This window comes from Hyla sarda, chromosome 3 (assembly GCF_029499605.1).
Source record: "Hyla sarda isolate aHylSar1 chromosome 3, aHylSar1.hap1, whole genome shotgun sequence".
Classification (NCBI taxonomy): Eukaryota; Metazoa; Chordata; class Amphibia; order Anura; family Hylidae; genus Hyla; species Hyla sarda.
Genome location: NC_079191.1, coordinates 353692555 through 353713068, shown reverse-complemented (window position 1 = coordinate 353713068; position 20514 = coordinate 353692555). Strand labels below are relative to the sequence as shown.

General features: G+C 41.6%; 1 protein-coding gene across 1 annotated transcript; it reads right to left on the bottom strand.

Moving 5' to 3' along the window:
- Positions 1–3854: 3854 nt before the first annotated feature.
- On the bottom strand, positions 3855–19122 carry DSTN (destrin, actin depolymerizing factor). Its single transcript, XM_056563626.1, has 4 exons — positions 19054–19122; positions 13823–14103; positions 11097–11173; positions 3855–4035 (listed from the first exon to the last, which is right to left on the bottom strand). The coding sequence occupies exons 1-4, from the start codon at positions 19120–19122 to the stop codon at positions 3917–3919; spliced, it is 546 nt and encodes a 181-aa protein (XP_056419601.1). The 3' UTR covers positions 3855–3916.
- Between the last annotated feature and the right edge of the window lie 1392 nt (positions 19123–20514).

Sequence of the window (20514 nt, the reverse complement as noted above, 5' to 3'; positions counted from 1 at the left end):
AAAAAAACTGTAGAACCCACTCCATCCCATCAAGAAGGCCACACAACAGCGAAGATCTTTAATCTGTCAAAAAAACTGACTAATGAGCATTAAGTATTACTTCAAGTAAAGGGGTTGTTCCTTTGTTCACGTTACTGCGGTAGCGGCATGGAAGGCTCCCCTCTTGCCTGTGCTACTGGAATCCACTTGTAGATTTTCTCTACATTATTTTATCCAAGGTTGACACCTTTTTTATTCTTGAAGAATCTTTTTAATATTATAAAGTAAAGATATATACAAAAAAAAATAGTTGAAGGGAATGTTTCACCTAGACTTAAAAATGTACTGAAACACGTTCTTTTTTTTCTAATCTGTTTCTACTTTCTGATTGTAATTTTATTTTTTATTTTGTTTCTGCTGCATTATTATGGGGGCAGCAATCTTGCCCAAACAGCATATATAGATATGCTTTACAGCAAGCCCAATAGGTAACAATAGACAGGAGCTGTCCCATTCAATGAAATGAGAAAGGTAACTGGGCATACTCTGTGACCTTTGCAAAGTTCATTCCACAGGGAGGGGAAGCTGAGCTTTAAAAATCGCCATCTTCTCTATCTACTGGTGTCCGCTTTCACTGTAATGCTGCAGATATCACTTTTCAGCAGGCTTCTCCTATTCATCACAGAAAGAATAGGAAGTCTCAGCTTAGTCATTTCAATGAAAACTGCACAATTTCAAGATTATTTTATAATATTAATAATAAAATGAAAACTTAAAAAAACTGCGGAAAAATGTCTTTACAAATATGTTTAACATAAATATTTGATTCAAACAATAGGTCCTTTTATAATGACAATTCCCTATAAGTGTGTTCTTTTTTGTTTTTTAGTTGTACATATCTAATGTTATTCTTTCATTTCCGCAGGTGTTTTCTTGTACATTTGTAGTCTTCCAAAGTCTACCACCAAAATCAAGCTACTCTGTTACAAGTAAAGACTGTAAGCCTTAATAATGGGATTCAGTTGTCTTTTTTTATTACAATCCACAGTATGCCTAAATCTTAGATTACACTTAGGGTCATGCAACTGTGATTATTGTGAATTAATTGCAATTCTAATCTAGTCTTATTAATCATTATGTCTTTTGTTTGCATATTTTATGTGATTTGGTTGGTATACAACAATACGTAATGAAATAGTAGAAATATATGTATACTACTAAACTATTTAGAAATAAAAACCTGAATTTGAATTAATGTGACTGTGACTTATTACCACTCACACACCAGTATATTTTCAATATGAAAGAAATACAGAATTCAGTATTTCATTCTGTCTCCTGTATTTTATTTCACTTACAATCTTACATCTTTTAACCATTGCCAGTAATGTATGTGTTCATGTGAAGGTAGAAAATTGTCATAGTTTACATTATAAATGATCACATAGCAATAATATGAAATAACAAGAATACAGCACAGACTAGCGGTAGAACAGTTCTGTCTAGGTAAGGTTCTAAGATGCATCTAAATAAAAATTCAAGGAAGAGATGTTATTAGTGGACATTAAGTAAGGTGAAAATTCATATCAAATACCAGTCTCCAACCTCATACAATATCTACACCGTTTTTATAACCTACCGCAAACCCCTGGTACATTAAAGGGTGTTTCCAGGGAAATACTATTGATTGCCTATCCTAAAGTAAATAGGAGCTGAGGCTGCAGTAACTTGGCACCACCACTTCACAGAGTACAGAGCCAACTGCTCTTGTCCTCCTTCTCTGTGTAGTGCAGGCACCGAACAATTGATTGACGTGTCTGTACCCCATCGGTCAGATACAGTGGTCCCTCAACATACGATGGTAATCTGTCCCAAATGGACCATCGTTTGTTGAAACCATCGTATGTTGAGGGATCCGTGCAATGTAAAGTATAGGACAGTGGTCTACAACCTGCGGACCTCCAGATGTTGCAAAACTACAACACCCAGCATGCCCGGACAGCCAACGGCTGTCCGGGCATGCTGGGAGTTGTAGTTTTGCAACATCTGGAGGTCCGCAGGTTGAAGACCACTGTTAGAGGAAGTTGTACTCACCTGTCCCCGCCGCTCCGGACCGTTACTGCTTGTCACCGCTGCCTGGGATGTTGCCGTCCATCGCTGTCGCCGCGTCCCCGAGGTGTCCCACGAGGTGTCCCCGACACTCCAACAAGGCCTCTGCTTCCCCGGCATCCTCACTCTCCGTCGCCACCATCACGTCGCTACGCACGCCGCTCCTATTGGATGACGGGACGGCGTGAACAGCGACATGATGATGATGACGATGGAGAGCGCCGGCGATGCAGGGGATCCTGAAGAGGACGCGCCGGAGCCCCGAGGACAGGTAAGTGATCATTACTGGAGCTCACGGGGCAACGTAAATGACTATCCGGTGGTAGCTGAAGCAGTCTGCGCTGCCGGATAGCCGTTTATGTGATGGCCCCGACATACAAAAGCATCGTATGTTGATGCCTCTGAGAGGCCATCGCATGTTGAAATTATCGTATGTCGGGGCCATGGTAGGTCGAGGGGTCACTGTATTGATGGCCTATCCTGTGGAGAGACCATAATTAGTATTTCCCTGGAAAACCCCTTTAGTCAAGTGTATATAGTCATCCAGGTTATCTACGCCACATCAGGCATGGATCTAGAAATGGACCATGAAGAAGATGTAGAGCAAGAAGGTAATAATGGATATGCATTGCTTATTGTTATCGTGCTGGAATTTTGCAGGTCAGTCTATCAGAGTTATATGGGTGTTTAGGAGTAACCATCTGTAGAACCATAATGACAGAGAAGAAACAGAAAGTTGATTGATACTTATTGTATAGTTGTCTATAACATTGGGCTATTCTTTCTTTAAATAACACAACTGTACACATTTCTTGTCTATAACTACAAACTATGATAAGACCTGTATTTGCATCCCTTTTCTGGTTACTTGTAATATATAAAAATCTATCAGTTTTATATTAAAATATTTAAACCATCCTATAATACATAAGGCCTAATGTGGACCTAAACCCCCAAATATCATTACATATCAAGACTGCATATTGAATCAAAAATCCTAGGCAGTGGAAGGACATCCGCATCTATTCTCCTTCATATAAAGGCCTGTTTTATGTTCTGCACAATGGAATGATTTTTTTAAACTACAGGTGGTCTATAATCTAGGTTCCTCAATGCTATATGTTCCACTGGTGGTACATGCCATGTCTGCAGGCAGTACTTGTACTAACCTCATCTTGTGTTTTTCGAAATGTGCACCACAAAGTCACAAAGTATGATAATAGCCCTTGGGTACTACACTGAAGTTTACTTAAAGGGCTACTCCGCCCCGCCGTTGGGACCCCCGTGATCTCCGGGCCGGCACCACAGCATTCTGAACATTTATGTTCAGAATGCTGGTTTTGGGTAGCCATGCCCGTGACGTTATTCCTTGCCCCCTCCATTCATGTCTATGGGAGGGGGCATGACGGCTGTGGTTGAGCGACCACATCCTTCATGCCCTGTTGGAACACTTACCATTTGGAAGAAAGGATTTGGCTCTCAGCCCTATGCGACCATATGTGAACAATACCGCGCAGTAAAATTTCATCTATGGTGCAATTAAACACCAGGGAAAATCCACCCCAAGGCAGTATTGTTTACACAGTTGCAGAATCAACAAACCCCAACAATTTTTTTTTTGTTATTTACAGCAAAAGAAGGTTATTAAAAATATTACCAATGTGTGATAAAAACCCTTTAAATATGTAAGGGGTATGGTCTATGAGTAGACAGAAATGGTCTGACAATTGAGCAGAAAAAAAAGTTAAAATTGTAATTATTGTTTATTCTTTTCCGAAAAGGGATTAGATCCACTATAAGCACCTAGTGTGTTACTGGCACTACATATCTATAAAAGGTGTCCCTCCACAGATTTAATATTGGAGTTTTGTCCCACAGTGAGTTTTTCCCCAAGCGCTTCAATGGTGAGTTCGTCTAGACTGTGAAGCTCCCAATATTTCTTGATGCCTAAACAAAAAAAAGAAAAAATTGGGTTATTTCAGTGCAAAAATGCATGACATAGTGGTCAATAAGCCAATTTTTGTTAGTTAGGTGCATCTAATCTTTTACTAAACTGGCTAAATTTTAATGGGCACTGTCATTAAACATAACATTTTATATGTTGTTCCTTTATTTATAAGAAAAACATTTCTAATATACTTCATTGTAAAATTTTCAATATTTCTATTTTTTTTTTTCATGTTTGAATATCCGGCCACTAGGGGTCTCCCTCCTAGTGCTGGCCGCATGCGGTCCAAAGTCAGGAAGTGTGGGTGGGACATTGGCTCAGCACAGCCTTCGCTCTCTGCCCTGTCAATCATGCAGGGCAGAGAGAACGCTGCGTGCAGCCAATCACTAAAGGTCTTCTCTGATCCCCCCCCCTCCTATCTGCAATACAAGTGCAGAGAGGAGGAGAGCATGAACAGCCTGCAGCGATAAGCTGGCTCTTCTATGCTCGCATTATGAAGAGTGAGGGCGGATGTTCACCCGGCAGTGCCCCCGACCGACCGCCGGAACTCACAGATGTGAGCTGAAGACAAATGGCCAAAGTAAGCTGAAAGCAATAAATATATAAAAAAAATAAATAATAATAATTAAAGGCAGGGGGATGGGGGTGGGTCATTGGGGGGCATAATAAAAAAATACATTTAATGACACGTACTTTATAAGGCAATATCAATAAATCTGCCAGTTTGAGTAGAACTGGCACTCTGCATTATACATACTTTACTGTTTGAGAGGGCACTACATGACCAGGAATTATCCCTTTTGTATTCTTTCAATTCCTGTTTCATATTCCACAGCTGATTCTTTTTACCCCACACTTAGAACTTAAAGGGTTTAGAGAGCTTAAGGGGTTTTCCCATATAATTAGTACATAATGCAAAAGTGATCAATTTTGCACATACATGTTATTAGCATAATTGCCTACTTTTTATGTTGTGCCCATCCCATGTTCCCGTTGTTTACTGCTCATTGTCTAGGTTACCAACCACCGCTTCACTGTTGAAAGGATAGCTGAGCTGCTACCCCTCTGGTTAGCAGAAGAGCGCCGGTTGGTTGGGATTTTGGGCGTGAGCTCCCCTGTCCAGCCACCTTCTGTGTGTGACATCATCACAGACGGCTCCAGGCACAACACACAAGTCCTGGAGTCATCTGTGATTTATGAAGAGCGCACAAAGCACTCAGAGCTCCCTGCATCATTATCATACTGAGCCACAAACTGCTTCTAAAATTTGATATCACAGGAGACCAGCATCATTTTATGGCCTCTATATAATGAAGGAACCGCATCATTGAACTACCCTGAAGCGCATAAAGATAACTCATGGAAGGGAGTAAATACAAAATCAGAGAAGATAAACGTCTCCAAAGCCTCTTTGCATTACTGGTACCTGCATGGGCTTGAGGACTGTACAGACCAAAATCATACAAAGGAAACTGTAGCTCGATTTTTGTGAGTTGACTCGACTGGGAGTCAATCAGTGAAGATTCCTTTGGTGGAACATTTTAGGACTGTTTTCCCTGACATCAACACAAAGGCTTTAAGGGTGAATTATCTTCCTAAAATGCACCACACTCACCTTACTGCACTACAGCTAATAAGGGGTATCTCCTCACATGTACTATTGCACTACGGTATACAATAGACTTACAAAGGCTTGTCAAGAATTTACAATAGCAAGTTTACTTCAGTAAATTACTTGGGGTGTGCCTTGGGGGAACAGAAACTATTACTGGTAGTGGCCACCTTTCTACTGCTGGGTCAACCAAAAAAGGGTACATGGGCCAGAGGTCCCACTTATGCCATTGTGAAAATACACTGGGTGCCGCCTCCTGGAGATAGCCTCCCTGTAAGGTCATTAATGAATATATTAAATAGGACAGGACCCAAGACTGACCTCTGTGGTACCCCACTAGTATATGTATGTAATGTGTTTTAATGTTGGTGTATGTAAAGTGTATATGTATTGATATGGCCAAAAGGAAAATGACCTATGTATCTGGTAATAACATCTCAAGGCCACATCAATACATATACACATTACATACATATACATATGTAGCCAGCATCAAGGGTGTTGCTCTGGTGTGTATATATATTTTTTTGCTATATTGTTTGCCACAGTAAGCAGCTTTTTACAGTATGTATAGAGCTGTGTCCTGTACATCACCACCAAGTAGTTAGAAGTGCGGGTAGCTTACTTGCCAAATATACCAACAACCGAGGTAATAACAAAGGTCTTTATAACATAGATACAAATAATAAATGAAAAAAGTGTCAGCAAAGATGCAGTGTATAGTAAATTATATTAGATAAATTCACTAAAATAGAATAAAAGAACTTATAACCTCAATAGATAGATAATGACCTGATGATGGTCCTTATTTAGAGTAAAGGATATGCAGGCTGTATAATGAAATAGTTTACATCTAGTGAATGGGGAAATAAAAAGTAATAAAAAAGATAATATAGTATTGGAAAGAAAACAGAAATAGTGAGAGTACACAACCAGTAGGTGAGAAATTCAATTTCTATTTATCCATGAAAAGTAAAGTTTACCACAGGGCCCTTGTTGCAGCCTAAGTGTATATTGATGGATTATATAACGTTAAAATATATATGACAATAAAATAAAACATATGACCACCTGTGAGTGTTATAAAAATACCATAGACAGTAAATATACTATAAAATATACACTCCTGGTAAGGAATGTATATGCTGTGCAATATTGTATCCTTATTTGTCCTTTAGGGATAAAAATAATGGTGTCCCCTGTAGAAAGAAAATGTAAAATGCTGTATCCTTATGTATCCTTTAGTGATACAGATAATGGTTTCCTCTATAGTAGTATGCTGGTAGCAAAACAAGAGTAACAGTTTTGCTGAGTAGTTAGTTCATACTGTTTCACCTCAAATCTCCTATGTGGGGATAGATTGAACATATTGTTCCTGTATGGAGGCATTAAGAGACATTAAGTTATACCTAGTAGGACTGTATTCCATAAATATTAACCCATAGATTGGTGTGTAACACATTAACCTCATGATACGTTTCCATCTCGGTGTTAGCTGCACAGAACTGTCTCTGTTGAATATAACCCGTAGTACACAGTAGTTTTCTGTGGCATCCTTCTCTACCAGCAAAGAACATCAACGAATATTTTTAAGTAAAGCAGGAACTCTTGTCAAAATCTGACAGAAGTTCTTGCTTCAGTTGAAAAACAGTAAGCCAGTGTTGCTTTACACATCCCTGGTTTACTGTTAGCAGATTCCCAGGGAATCTATCCCCTGCACACAATTAAGCCAGCAATGTTTTATACAGTGATGCCCTACTGTATCTGCTTACTGGCGCAGGGTTTCCTGAGCAAAAGCATTTAGAGGCTTGTGAAGCATCCCTCTTGGACAGAAAATCCTGTGGAAGTAAGAAGAGCCTGCAGCAGACCAGGTGAAGGTAAGTATAATTATTCTGTTTACATTTTCACTAATATGTTCTCAGGATACTGGGATCTGTACAAAAAATTATTAGTAAAAATGTAAACCAAACAAATATTACAGTTGGGATTAGGGTATTGTTATAGGGTTCCCTAGGCATGAGAACAGGTATGCTAGATTGTGGCTCCAATTTGGCACACCTTCTGCTTTGCCCAGAAAACCCTGTGGCAGTAAGCAGATACAATAAGCCATAATTATGTAAAGCAGTGCTGTCTTACTTGTGAAAATAACACATATTCCCTGGGTCAGGGGCATAGCATCTGCACTAGCGAATACACATAAAGCATCACTGGCTTACTATTTTGTAAGTTGAACAAGGACTATTAGTGACCCTGCTCTTCTTTTCATGGCATCCTATGCTGATAACTTTGTATGTCACGAAAAGTATGTAAGGGAGCAGTAAAACTTATCACTGATAAACTAAAACAAAAACAAAAACCCTACAAACCCCTGTAGGTATGGGTGCACATTAGAAATGCTACAGTTAGACAGAAAAATAGTGCACCATAAACTTAGTACAAAAAAATATATGCATATCTTTATTAGTTGCACACAAAAAAGCTTAAAGGGGTATTCCAGGCAAAACCTTTTTTTTTTTTTTATATATCAACTGGCTCCGGAAAGTTAAACAGATTTGTAAATTACTTCTATTAAAAAATCTTAATCCTTCCAATAGTTATTAGCTTCTGAAGTTTTCTGTCTAACTGCTCAATGATGATGTCACGACCCGGGAGCTGTGCATGATGGGAGAATATCCCCATAGGAGCTGGACAGCTCCCAGGACGTGAGTCATCAGAAAGCAGTTAGACAGAAAACAGCAACTCAACTTCAGAAGCTAATAACTATTGGAAGGATTAAGATTTTTTAATAGACGTAATTACAAATCTGTTTAACTTTCCGGAGCCAGTTTATATATAAAAAAAAGTTTTTGCCTGGAATACCCCTTTAAAATACATTCAGTAATGGACATCACATAAAGGCACCAGAACACATATAGAAAATAGGTATGTAGGCTACGCCCCCTGAGGTAGCTTTTGGTAGTGAAATGGTCATTGGGGCTTTTATAGGGATGGTTTGGCACCCTAAATGATTCATCATCATTCTTGTCCAGGTTTGCTTTCTGCCTTGTTCTGTGCTTTATATGCATGTGTATCATGTATTCTACTATAGTGTGTTATGTCCTATGGGTTTAGCCTACATATCTATTTTCTGCATGTAGAAAGGAGAAGACTGTAGCACTCCAGTAGGATGAAAGTGAATGTGGCTTTATTCCAATTCAAACATCAAGGCAACGTTTCAGCTGCACACAGACAGCCTTTATCAAGCACGCAGACAGCCTTTATCAAGCACGCAGGCAGCCTTTATCAAGCACGCAGACAGCCTTTATCAAGCACGCAGACAGCCCTTTATCAAGCACGCAGACAGCCTTTATCAAGCACGCAGACAGCCTTTATCAAGCACGCAGGCAGCCTTTATCAAGCACGCAGGCAGCCTTTATCAAGCACGCAGACAGCCTTTATCAAGCACGCAGGCAGCCTTTATCAAGCACGCAGACAGCCTTTATCAAGCACGCAGGTAGCCTTTATCAAGCACGCAGGCAGCCTTTATCAAGCACGCAGACAGCCTTTATCAAGCACGCAGGCAGCCTTTATCAAGCACGCAGGCAGCCTTTATCAAGCACGCAGACAGCCTTTATCAAGCACGCAGACAGCCTTTATCAAGCACGCAGGTAGCCTTTATCAAGCACGCAGGCAGCCTTTATCAAGCACGCAGGTAGCCTTTATCAAGCACGCAGGCAGCCTTTATCAAGCACGCAGACAGCCTTTATCAAGCACGCAGACAGCCTTTATCAAGCACGCAGACAGCCTTTATCAAGCACGCAGACAGCCTTTATCAAGCACGCAGGCAGCCTTTATCAAGCACGCAGACAGCCTTTATCAAGCACGCAGACAGCCTTTATCAAGCACGCAGGCAGCCTTTATCAAGCACGCAGGCAGCCTTTATCAAGCACGCAGGCAGCCTTTATCAAGCACGCAGACAGCCTTTATCAAGCACGCAGACAGCCTTTATCAAGCACGCAGGCAGCCTTTATCAAGCACGCAGACAGCCTTTATCAAGCACGCAGACAGCCTTTATCAAGCACGCAGGCAGCCTTTATCAAGCACGCAGACAGCCTTTATCAAGCACGCAGGACAGCCTTTATCAAGCACGCAGACAGCCTTTATCAAGCACGCAGACAGCCTTTATCAAGCACGCAGACAGCCTTTATCAAGCACGCAGACAGCCTTTATCAAGCACGCAGACAGCCTTTATCAAGCACGCAGACAGCCTTTATCAAGCACGCAGACAGCCTTTATCAAGCACGCAGACAGCCTTTATCAAGCACGCAGGCAGCCTTTATCAAGCGGCTTGATAAAGGCTGCCTGCATGCAGCTGAAACGTTGCCTCCCGTGATCTGGGATTTCGTCCGTTTGCACCCACCTTCTACTTCTATCTCGGAGAGTGCTGCTCCTTATCCCTTATTTTCAGTATGTGTTCTGGTGCCTTTATGTGATGTCCATTATTGTATGTATTTTAAGCTTTTTTGTGTGCAGCTAATAAAGACATGCATATATTTTTGGTATTCAGTTTGTGGTGCACTATTTTTTCTATCTAGGTGGAGCAGTAAAAATGTCAAAGACAGGCTCCTTGCAGAGTACGTTACACTGATCGCTGAAGAGAAAATGGGCACCACCTGAATAAACCTACCATTGGGTGCGAGCAAGTTGATACAATGCAGATATGAAACCAAAAAAAAGAGAAAAAGCTAACAACTATAATGCTGCACAGCAAAGAAATTATGAAAATACCATGTATCATGCATGCATTAGTGACTGGACTAATACGGCTACTCAAATTTACTACATGTATCATGCAAAAAGATTTATCTTTATTACACACATAAGAAAAGAGGTATAGGTACAGACATTTAAAAACAATGTGACAATTCTGGACGGAGAAATATAATCCTACTTCGTCACACCCGTGCTGGGTAAAATAGCCCCAAAGGGGAAGGGGAGATTCCAGCCAAGAGATGTATCAATTTACCACATAAGTAACAACATGAACCTTGATGCCACACATCCACCAAAAATGATTAGGTATCTTTACAATATGTAAATATCATGACCAAACATCCTAGGGAACGCAAACAGTCCTGTAAAAATAAAGTAAGGTGCACAATCATGGAACCCTAGAAATACTCATCAAAGTAAGGGGCATGTGGCCTCAGAAAGATGTTTGGAAATCACTAGCTAGTCAGTATGTGATGGCTGGGGTGTCCTCCTCCAGGCACGGGGGCAGCAGACGCCACGTGTTCCGCCTCCAGCTGCGCTACACTGATCGGACACACTTTGCAATGAATGTAGAGTGCAAATTATAAAGTTGCCTCAACAAATGGATACCATGCCTTCTATCAGACAAATAGATCAGGCAGAGCCACAATGTGATGTTACAGGGCCTAAGTTTCAAGCTATTAAATCTGTACGTACCTTTAAATTTTTCTTTTAAGTAGTTTTTTGAGCTTGCAAACATTAACTTTTCTTTGATAGGTGCATCCTCTGGAGCCCTATGGAATAGAATTTTAAAATGTTCAAAACAAATGTATGGCATTGTAAAAATATGAATAACTTTTTAGTAATATCTCCCACTAGTCTTCAAGGAATCCAAACAAGCCATGATATTTAGGGTTTCCTGTAAATGAGTGTTAAAGGGGTATTTCACTGGCCAGTGTTCGAAACTAAATATTCCAAATAATCTTTTCGCGCTGCGGGGGTTGGCCACGCCCCTGTGACCTCATGGCCACACTCCTCAATGCAAGCCTATGTGAGGGGGCATGACAGTCGACATGCTCCCTCCCATAGGCTTGCATTGAGGGGTGTGGCCATGACGTGACAGGGGCGTGGCCAACCCCCGCAGCGCGAAAAGAACGCTTGGAATATTTTTTTACTTTTTTTTTTTATTAACTGGTGCCAGAAAGTTAAACAGATTTGTAAATTACTTCTATTAAAAAATCTTAATCCTTCCAGTACTTTTTAGGGGCTATATACTACAGAAGAAATGCTTTTCTTTTTGGATTTCTCTGATGTCACAACCACAGTGCTCTCTGCTGAACTCTGCTGTCCATTTTTGGAACTGTCCAGAGCAGGAGAAAATCCCCATAGCAAACATATGCTGCTCTGGACAGTTCCTAAAATGGACAGCAGAGGTCAGCAGAGAGCACTTTGGTCATGACATCAGAGAAATCCAAAAAGAAAAGCATTTCTTCTTTAGTATACAGCCCATAAAATGTATTGGAAGGATTAAGATTTTTTAATATAAGTAATTTACAAATCTGTGTGACTTTCCGGCACCAGTTGATAAAAAAAAAAAAAAAGTTTCCCACGGGAGTACTCCTTTAAGACCATTGCCCTTTATGAATTGTAGGTTTCTGTGATTTCATCATGCATTATTTAGGCTACAGGTCAATACAAAAAATAAATACAGACTCACTATACCCACTAGCTCTGTTCTTTTATACAGTGAAGAAAAAACATATTTCATCCCCTGCTGGTTTTGTACGTTTGCCCATTGACAAAGAAGTGATTGATCTATAATTGAATGTTAGGTTTATTTGAATCATGAGACACAGAATAACAACAAAAGATCCCCCCCCCCCCCCCAAAAAAAAAGCATCTCTAATATGAATTAATTTGCCTTCTACTCAGTGAAATAAGTATTTGATTTAAAGGGGTACTCCGGTGCTTAGACATCTTATCCCCTATCCATAGTTTTCACGCCCCCTCCTGTAGGCTTGCATTGAGGGGCGGAGCGTGACGTCACACAAAGGCGGAGCGTGACGTCACACGGGGGCGGAGGCGTGACATCACACGCCGCCGGCCATGTGGTCACCGGTAATCAGACCCAGAGCGAACACTGATTACAAACGGGGTGCCGCGTGCAAGATCCCGGGAGTCCCCAGCGGCGGGACTCCCGCGATAAGGCATCTTATCCCCTATCCTTTGGATAGGGGATAAGATGTCTAAGCACCAAAGAACCCCTTTAATATGATTTCTACCTCCCAGAGTGCTCCTAACCTTAGATTGCTACCTGTATAAAAGACACCTGTCCACAGAAGCAATCAATCATTCAGTTTCCAAACTCCCCACCATGGCCAAGACCAAAGAGTTGTCCAAACATGTCAAGGTCAAGATTTTAGACCTACACAAGGCTAGAATGGGCTACAAGACCATCGCCATGCAGCTTGGTGTGAAGCTTGTGAGAAGCTCGGTCGGGGGCTCCATGCAAGATCTCACCTCGTGTAGTTTTAATGAGAACAGTGATTATTTAGCCTTGAACTTCACAGGAAGATCATGACAATGATCTCAAGGCAGCTGGGACCAAAGTCACCAATAAAACAATTGGTAACACACTACGATGTAAAGGACTGAAATCCCGCATAACCGCAAGGTCCCCCTGCTCAAGAAAGCACATGTATGGGCAGTCTGATGTTTATCAATGAACGTTTGAATGATTCAGAGGTTTATTAGCAAACTTCAGATGGGCCTCTACATGTGTTGGATTTCAGTCCTCTTGGTTGTGCAGTATATATGTGGACTAGTACATTTTATTTAGACCTCTATACGTATACATGGCATACTTTTTTTTGTTTTTTTGTTAAAGGGGTACTTCGGTGGAGAAAAAAATGTAATCAACTGGTGGTAGAAAGTTAAACAGAATTGGAATTCTACTTAAAAATCTTAATCCTTCCAGTACTTATCAGCTGCTGTATGTTCCACAGGAAGTTGTATTTCTTTCTTGATTTCTTTTCTGACTGACCACAGTGCTCTCTGCTGACACCTCTGTCCATGTTAGAAACTGTCCCGAGTACAAGCAAATCCCCATAGCAAATCCCTTCTGCTCTAGACAGTTCATGACATGGACAGAGGTGTCAGCAGAGAACACTGTGGTCAGACTGATAAGGACTCCAGATAGAAATAAAATTTCCTGTGGAGCATACAGCAGCTGATAAGTACTGGAAGGATTAAGGATTAAGATTTTTAACAAAAGTAATTTACAAATCTGCTTAACGTTGTAGCACCAGTTTCCACCAGAGTACCCCTTAAATGTTATTGTTGGAATATTCCCTCTCGTGTACCTGTAATCTTTCAGTTAATTTGCATATGAATTTGTAACTTTTTTTTGTCTCTATGTTTTACAAGCAATAAAAAAAACTTACCACATGACAAAAATCAATTCGTCTTTTCCTGTTTCTTGAGTAATATAGTGAATATCCATCAGGACATAACAACATTTGTCTAGAGGAAACATTGCTTTCAAACGTGGAAAAAAATTAGTATTGTCATCTATCAAAATTTCTTTATCTGGGTCCACAATGATGGATTTCTCATCACTGCTGAAGCAAAAGAAAGCCACCTTCTTATTGGACTTCCTGGGATTGGTGCACTTCATATCTTGGAACAGGTAGATGACTGAATCATCAACTCGGACACCCGATGCCTGTGTAAAGAGCAAGAAGGACAATTACTAATGGTCGGCAACAAAGATGCCATTCATCCACATGGGAAGATATTGTAAATCCCTTCTTAAAAAAAAACTCACACAGTAAACTAACAAATAATGTGTTTTTGACTCTCATAAGTAAATGAAAAATAGAGTAAATGTACTGTACATGTAAATGTGAACATACCGAACATAAAGCCCAACACTCTAGAGGCTGCTTGGCTGGATAAAATAAAAAATGGGGCAGAATTAGTTAATGGTTCCACCAATCATTCTGATGGCTCCCGGTCTTTGCTGATCTCCACTTCCTAGTCTGTATCTTTTTCTCATTTTGTTTGTTTGGTGATTTTTTTTTACCCATTTTGCACCTTATTTTTACTTTATCCTGCAAGGGGTTATATAGTTATATAGGCTTTAAAATGTGCCTATTTTCAGGATAAGCCATCAGTATTAGATAGAAAGAGGTCTAGCTCCCGGGGGTTCAGCTGTTCAACAGTGCTCTTCTGAGTGCCACAGCTTTTTCATGTTTATCAGTGCTTGTCTTTTTGATACCATGCTCTTATTAGTGGCGGTTAAAGGGGTACTCCACCCCTAGACATCTTATCCCCTATCCAAAGGATAAGATGTCTGATCGCGGGGGTCCCACCGCTGCAGCTCCAGCGCTTCCAGACAAGAAACAGGTGGGTGCCGCATGCTATATTGCGGGGTCCCCAGCAGCTGGACCCCTGCGATCAGACATCTTATTCGCTATGCTTTGGATAGGGGATAAGATGTCTAGGGGTGGAGTAGCCCTTTAACCCCTTAAGGACCCAGCCAATTTTCACTGTAGGACACGTCCATTTTTTGCACATCTGACCACTGTCACTTTAAACATTAATAACTCTAGGATGCTTTTACCTTTCATTCTGATTCCGAGATTGTTTTTTTGGGACATATTCTACTTTATGTTAGTGATAAAATGTTGTCGATATTTGCATAATTTCTTGGTAAAAAATTCCAAAATTTTAGGAAAAAAATTGAAAATTTTGATTTTTTTTTACCTGTAAGCTCTCTGCTTATAAGGAAAATGAATATTCCAAATAAATGATATATTGATTCACATATACAATATGTCTACTTTATGTTTCCATCATAAGGTTGACATGTTTTTACTTTTGGAAGACATCAGAGGGCTTCAAAGTTCAGCAGCAATTTTCCGATTTTTCACAAAATTTTCAAAATCGAAATTTTTCAGGGACCAGTTCTGTTTTGAAGTGGATTTGAAGGGCCTTCTTATTAGAAATACCCCACAAATGACCCCATTATAAAAACTGCATCCCTCAAAGTATTCAAAATGACGTTCAAAAGGTTTGTTAACCCTTTAGGTGTTTCACAGGAATAGCAGCAAATTGAAGGAGAAAATTCTAAATCTTAATTTTTTACACTCGCATGTTCTTGTAGACCCAGTTATTGAATTTTTACAAGGGGTAAAAGGAGAGAAATCTTCCTAAAATGTGTAACACAATTTCTCTCGAGTAAGAAAATATCTCATATGTGTATGTCAAGTGTTCGGCGGGCGCAGTAGAGGGCTCAAAAGGGAAGGAGCGACAGTGGGATTTTGGAGAGTGAGTTTTTCTGAAATGGTTTTTGGGGGGCATGTCACATTGAGGAAGCCCCTATGGTGCCAGAACAGCAAAAAAAAAACACATGGCATACTGTAGGACAAAATGACCCCCGACATTTGTAACCCCATCTCTTATGAGTATGGAAATACCCCATGTTAGGATGTAAAATGCTCTGCGGGCTCACTACAATGCTCAGATAAGAAGGAGTCACATTTAGCTTTTGAAAAGCAAAATTTGCTGAAATGGTTTTTGGGGGGCATGTCGCATTTAGGAAGCCCCTATGGTGCCAGGACAGCAAAAAAAAACACATGGCATACTATTTTGGAAACTACACCCCTCAAGTCATGTAACAAGGGGTCCAGTGAGCCTTAACACCCCACAGGTGTTTGACGACTTTTCGTGAAAGTTGGATGTGTAAATTATTTTTATTTTTTTTCCACTAAAATGCTAGTTTTCCGTCAAATTTAAAATGTTTACAAGGGGTAATAGGACAAAATGCCCCCCAAAATTTGAAACCTCATCTCTTCTGAGTATGGAAATACTCCATGTCTGGACATCAAGTGCTCTGCTGGCGCACTACAATGCTCAGAAGAGAAGGAGCGCCATTGAGCTTTTGGGAAAAAAATTGTTTGGAATGGAAGTCAGGGGCGTACAAAGCCCCCCGTGGTGCCAGAACAGTGGACCCCCCACATGTGACCCTATTTTGGAAACTACACCCCTCGCAGAATTTAATAAGGGGTGCAGTGAGTATTTACACCCCACTGGCATTTGACAGATCTTTGGAACAGTGGGCTGTGCAAATGAAAAATTTAATTTTTCATTTTCACGTACCACTGTTCCAAAAATCTGTCAGACACCTGTGGGGCGTAAATGCTCACTGTACCACTTATTACATTACGTGAGGGGTGTAGTTTCCAAAATGGGGTCACATGTGGGTATTTATTTTTTTGCGTTTATGTCAGAACCACTGTAAAATCGGCCACCCCTGTGCAAATGTACATGGTGTGCTCTCACTCCTGAGCCTTGTTGTGCGCCCGCAGAGCATTTTACGACCACATATAAGGTATTTCCGTACTCAGGAGAAATTGCGTTACAAATTTTAGGGGTCTTTTTTTCCTATTAACGCTTGTGAAAATAAAAAGTATGGGGCAACACCAGCATGTTAGTGTAAACATTTTTCTTTTTTTCACTAACAAGATGGTGTAACTCCCAACTTTTCCTTTTCATAAGGGGTAAAAGGAGAAAAAGCCCCCCAAAATTTGTAGTGCAATTTCTCCCAAGTACGGAGATACCCCATATGTGGCCCTAAACTGTTTCCTTGAAATACGACAGGGCTCTGAAGTGAGAGTGCCATGCGCATTTGAGGACTAAATTAGGGATTGTATAGGGGTGGACATAGGGGTATTCTATGCCAGTGATTCCCAAACAGGGTACCTCCAGCTGTTGCTAAACTCCCAGCATGCCTGGACAGTCAGTGGCTGTTCAGAAATGCTGGGAGTTGTTGTTTTGCAACAGCTGGAGGCTCCGTTTTGGAAACACTGCCGTACAATACGTTTTTAATTTTTATTGGGGGGGACAGTGTAAGGGGGTGTATATGTAGTGTTTTACCCTTTATTATTTTTTAGTGTAGTGTAGTGTTTAGGGTACATTCGCACTGGCGGGTTACAGTGAGTTTCCTGCTAGGAGTTTGCGCTGCGGCAAAAAATTTGCCACAGCTTAAACTTGAAGCAAGAAACTTACTGTAAACCTGCCCCTGTGTGAATGTACCCTGTACCTTCACCTGGGGGGGGGGGGGGGGGGGGGGCAAACCTCCAGCTGTTTCAAAACTACAACTCCCAGCATGTACTGACAGACCGTGCATGCTGGGAGTTGCAGTTTTGCAACAGCTGGAGGCACACTGGTTGGAAAACCTTCAGTTAGGTTCTGTTATCTAACTCAGTATTTTCCAACCAGTGTGCCTCCAGCTGTTTCAAAACTACAACTCCCATCATGTACTCATCACCAAAGTACATGCTGGGAGATGTAGTTATGCAACAGCTGGAGGTACGCAACTACAACTCCCAGCATGCCGAGACAGCTGTTTGGGCGATTTGCAGTTTTGCAACATCTGGAGGGCTACAGTTTTAGAGAACACTGCAAAGGGATCTCCAAACTGTGGTCCTCCAGCTGTTGCAAAACTACAAATCCCAGCATGCCCGGACAGCAAACAGCTGTTTGGGCATGCTAGGAGTTGTAGTTTTGCAAGATCTGGAGGGATACAGTTTAGAGACCATTAGATAGTGGTCTCAAACTGTAGCCCTCCAGCTGTTGCAAAACTACATATTCCAGCATGCCCAAACAGCTGTCTGGGCATGCTGGGAGTTGTAGTTTTGCAACATCTGGAGGGCTACAGTTAGAGACCACTGTATAATGGTTTCAAACTGTACTCTCCAGATGTCGCTAGGCAACTCACCGGCTTCCGTAGGATCCAGCCGTATGACGTCGCCGCCCGCCGATCTCCGTCGCCGTCCGCCGATCTCCGTCGCCCGCAGCCTCCGGATCGGTAAGTGAATCTTCGGCGCCGGTCCCTGTCGGGTTTCCCCATCCTGCCCCGCCTATTGTGGGTGGACAGGACAGGGAAAACTAAAGTAAACCCCCTGCCCCCCCTCTCTGCTATTAGTGGTCGCGTCTAGACCACCAATAGCAGGGATAGGAGTGGTGGCACCCCTGCCACCTCACTCCTATCTCTTCAGGGATGGACACCCGCGATCCCCCTTCTATTCCGGGTCACCGGGTCACCATAGATCCGTAATGACCCGGAATCGCGCAAATCGCAAGTGTGAATTCACTTGCGATTTGCCACGATCGCCGACATGGGGGGGTCTGATGACCCCCCTGGGCCTTTGCACGGGATGCCTGCAGAATGATTTCAGCAGGAATCCCGGTTCGATCCCCACCCGGTGCGCGGAGGGGGCCGGAATTGTCCATGACGTACGCATACGTCAAGGGGTCCTTAAGTACCAGGGTGTCATGACGTACACGTACGTCAAGGGTCCTTAAGGGGTTAAAGGTACTGCGACATTGCCCCATTCACATGACTGGGTGGATGGGCCATCAATTTTAAAAGCATAAATAACTCCTTTATGTCACTACATGATTGTAAAATCAGCATTAACCCTTTAATGACACGGCCTTGTTTTGGCTTTACTTTTTCGGCCTTTGTATTTTAGTTTTTTCCTTATTGCCTTTCAAATCTATAAATCTGTAAAAGAAATTAGCCGTGCTGTTCACTCACACTAATCCCTATACACTGGGTTATAGTGTGGGTGAACACTGATAAGGGGTCACTGACTAAAATTCGTACCTTCGGTCCGGAGATATGAGTGAATTGCGTGCTGGAGGTGGGCCCCGTCAGCTCAATTTGAATATTCATTGTCGCTGGTCACATGAGCGTTTAGGTGGTGCATGCGGTCACGTGACTAGTGACTTCACGTCACAAGGATGTGGAGTTACTGACAAAGAATATTCAAAGTGAGCTGAAGAGATTCTTCGGTGGGGCATATCTTCAGACCAAAGGTACATATTTTACTCGGTGACCACTCATCGGTCTCCTGTTCACCCACACTATAACCAAGTGTATTTGGTTTAGTTTTGGTAAACAGGATGACCATTTTGCTTTAAATTTGTCACCTACACAGCCATATGAAGGCTTGGTTTATGCGAGACCAATTGTACTTTCTAATGACATCATTCATTTTACCACAAAATCTACGGCAAGGCCAAAAAACAAGTTGTGTGTGTGTGTGGGGGGGGGGGGGGGGGGATGTTTCTTTACAATAAAAGAAATTCATTATTTTATTAGAAAAATGTTGAAAAGACATTAATTCAAACATTTGTTAGGGGAGGTGCTAACTCACAGTTATTACAACTTTTCTTTTTATTAATTTTTTACATTTTTTTAGTCCCCATTGGGGAATATTACAAGCAATCTTTTGATTGCTAACACTGTTCAGTGGTAGGCCATATGAATAATCAATATTTTCGTCGCTCCCCTTAACCCTTTAATGACAATGGACGTAAACGGACGTCATGGTGACGTGGTACTTAGCGCACCATGACGTACATTTGCGCACCGCCATGATCGCGAGCACCGGAGCGGTGCCCGCATCATGCCTGGCTACTATCAGCAGCCAGAGACCCGCCGGTAATGGCGGACATCCGCGATCACGCGGATGTCCGCCATTAACCCCTCAGATGCCGTGATCAATACAGATCAGGGCCTCTGCGGCATTGCGGTACTTTGAACGGATAATCGGATCACCCGCAGCTCTGCTGCGGGGATCCGATCATCTGGCATGGCAGCCGGAGGTCCGCTCACCTTGCTCCGGCCATCTCCCGGGGTCTCCTGCTCTGGTCTGAGATCGAGCAGACCAGAGCAGAAGATCACCGATAATGCTGAGCAGTGCTGTGTCCTATACATAGCACTGAACAGTATTAGCAATCAAATGATTGCTATAAATAGTCCCTATGGGGACATAAAAGTGTAAAAAAATAGTTTAAAAAAATTTAAATAAAAAAGTAACAAAATTAGAAAAATCCCCTCCCCCAATAAAAAAGTAAAACATCCGTTTTTCCCATTTTACCTCCAAAAAAGCGTAAAAAAATAATTAATGCACATATTTGGTATCGCCATGTGCATAAAAGTCTGAACTATTAAAATATATTGTTAATTATCCCGTACAGTGAACGGCGTAAACGTAATAAAATTTAAAAAGTCCCAAATTGCTGCTTTTTTGTCACATTTTATTCCAAATAAAAATTTATA

Bases quoted from the DNA above. Each gene is read 5' to 3' on its own strand.
- DSTN (XM_056563626.1), bottom strand. From the start codon at position 19,122: ATGAATATTCAAATTGAGCTGACGGGGCCCACCTCCAGCACGCAATTC. The intron at 11,174-13,822 runs GTAAGTTTTTTT...TCTATTCCATAG, and splicing joins GAATTGATTTTTGTCATGTG to GGCTCCAGAGGATGCACCTA. The intron at 4,036-11,096 runs GTACGTACAGAT...TTTTTTGTTTAG, and splicing joins CTTAAAAGAAAAATTTAAAG to GCATCAAGAAATATTGGGAG.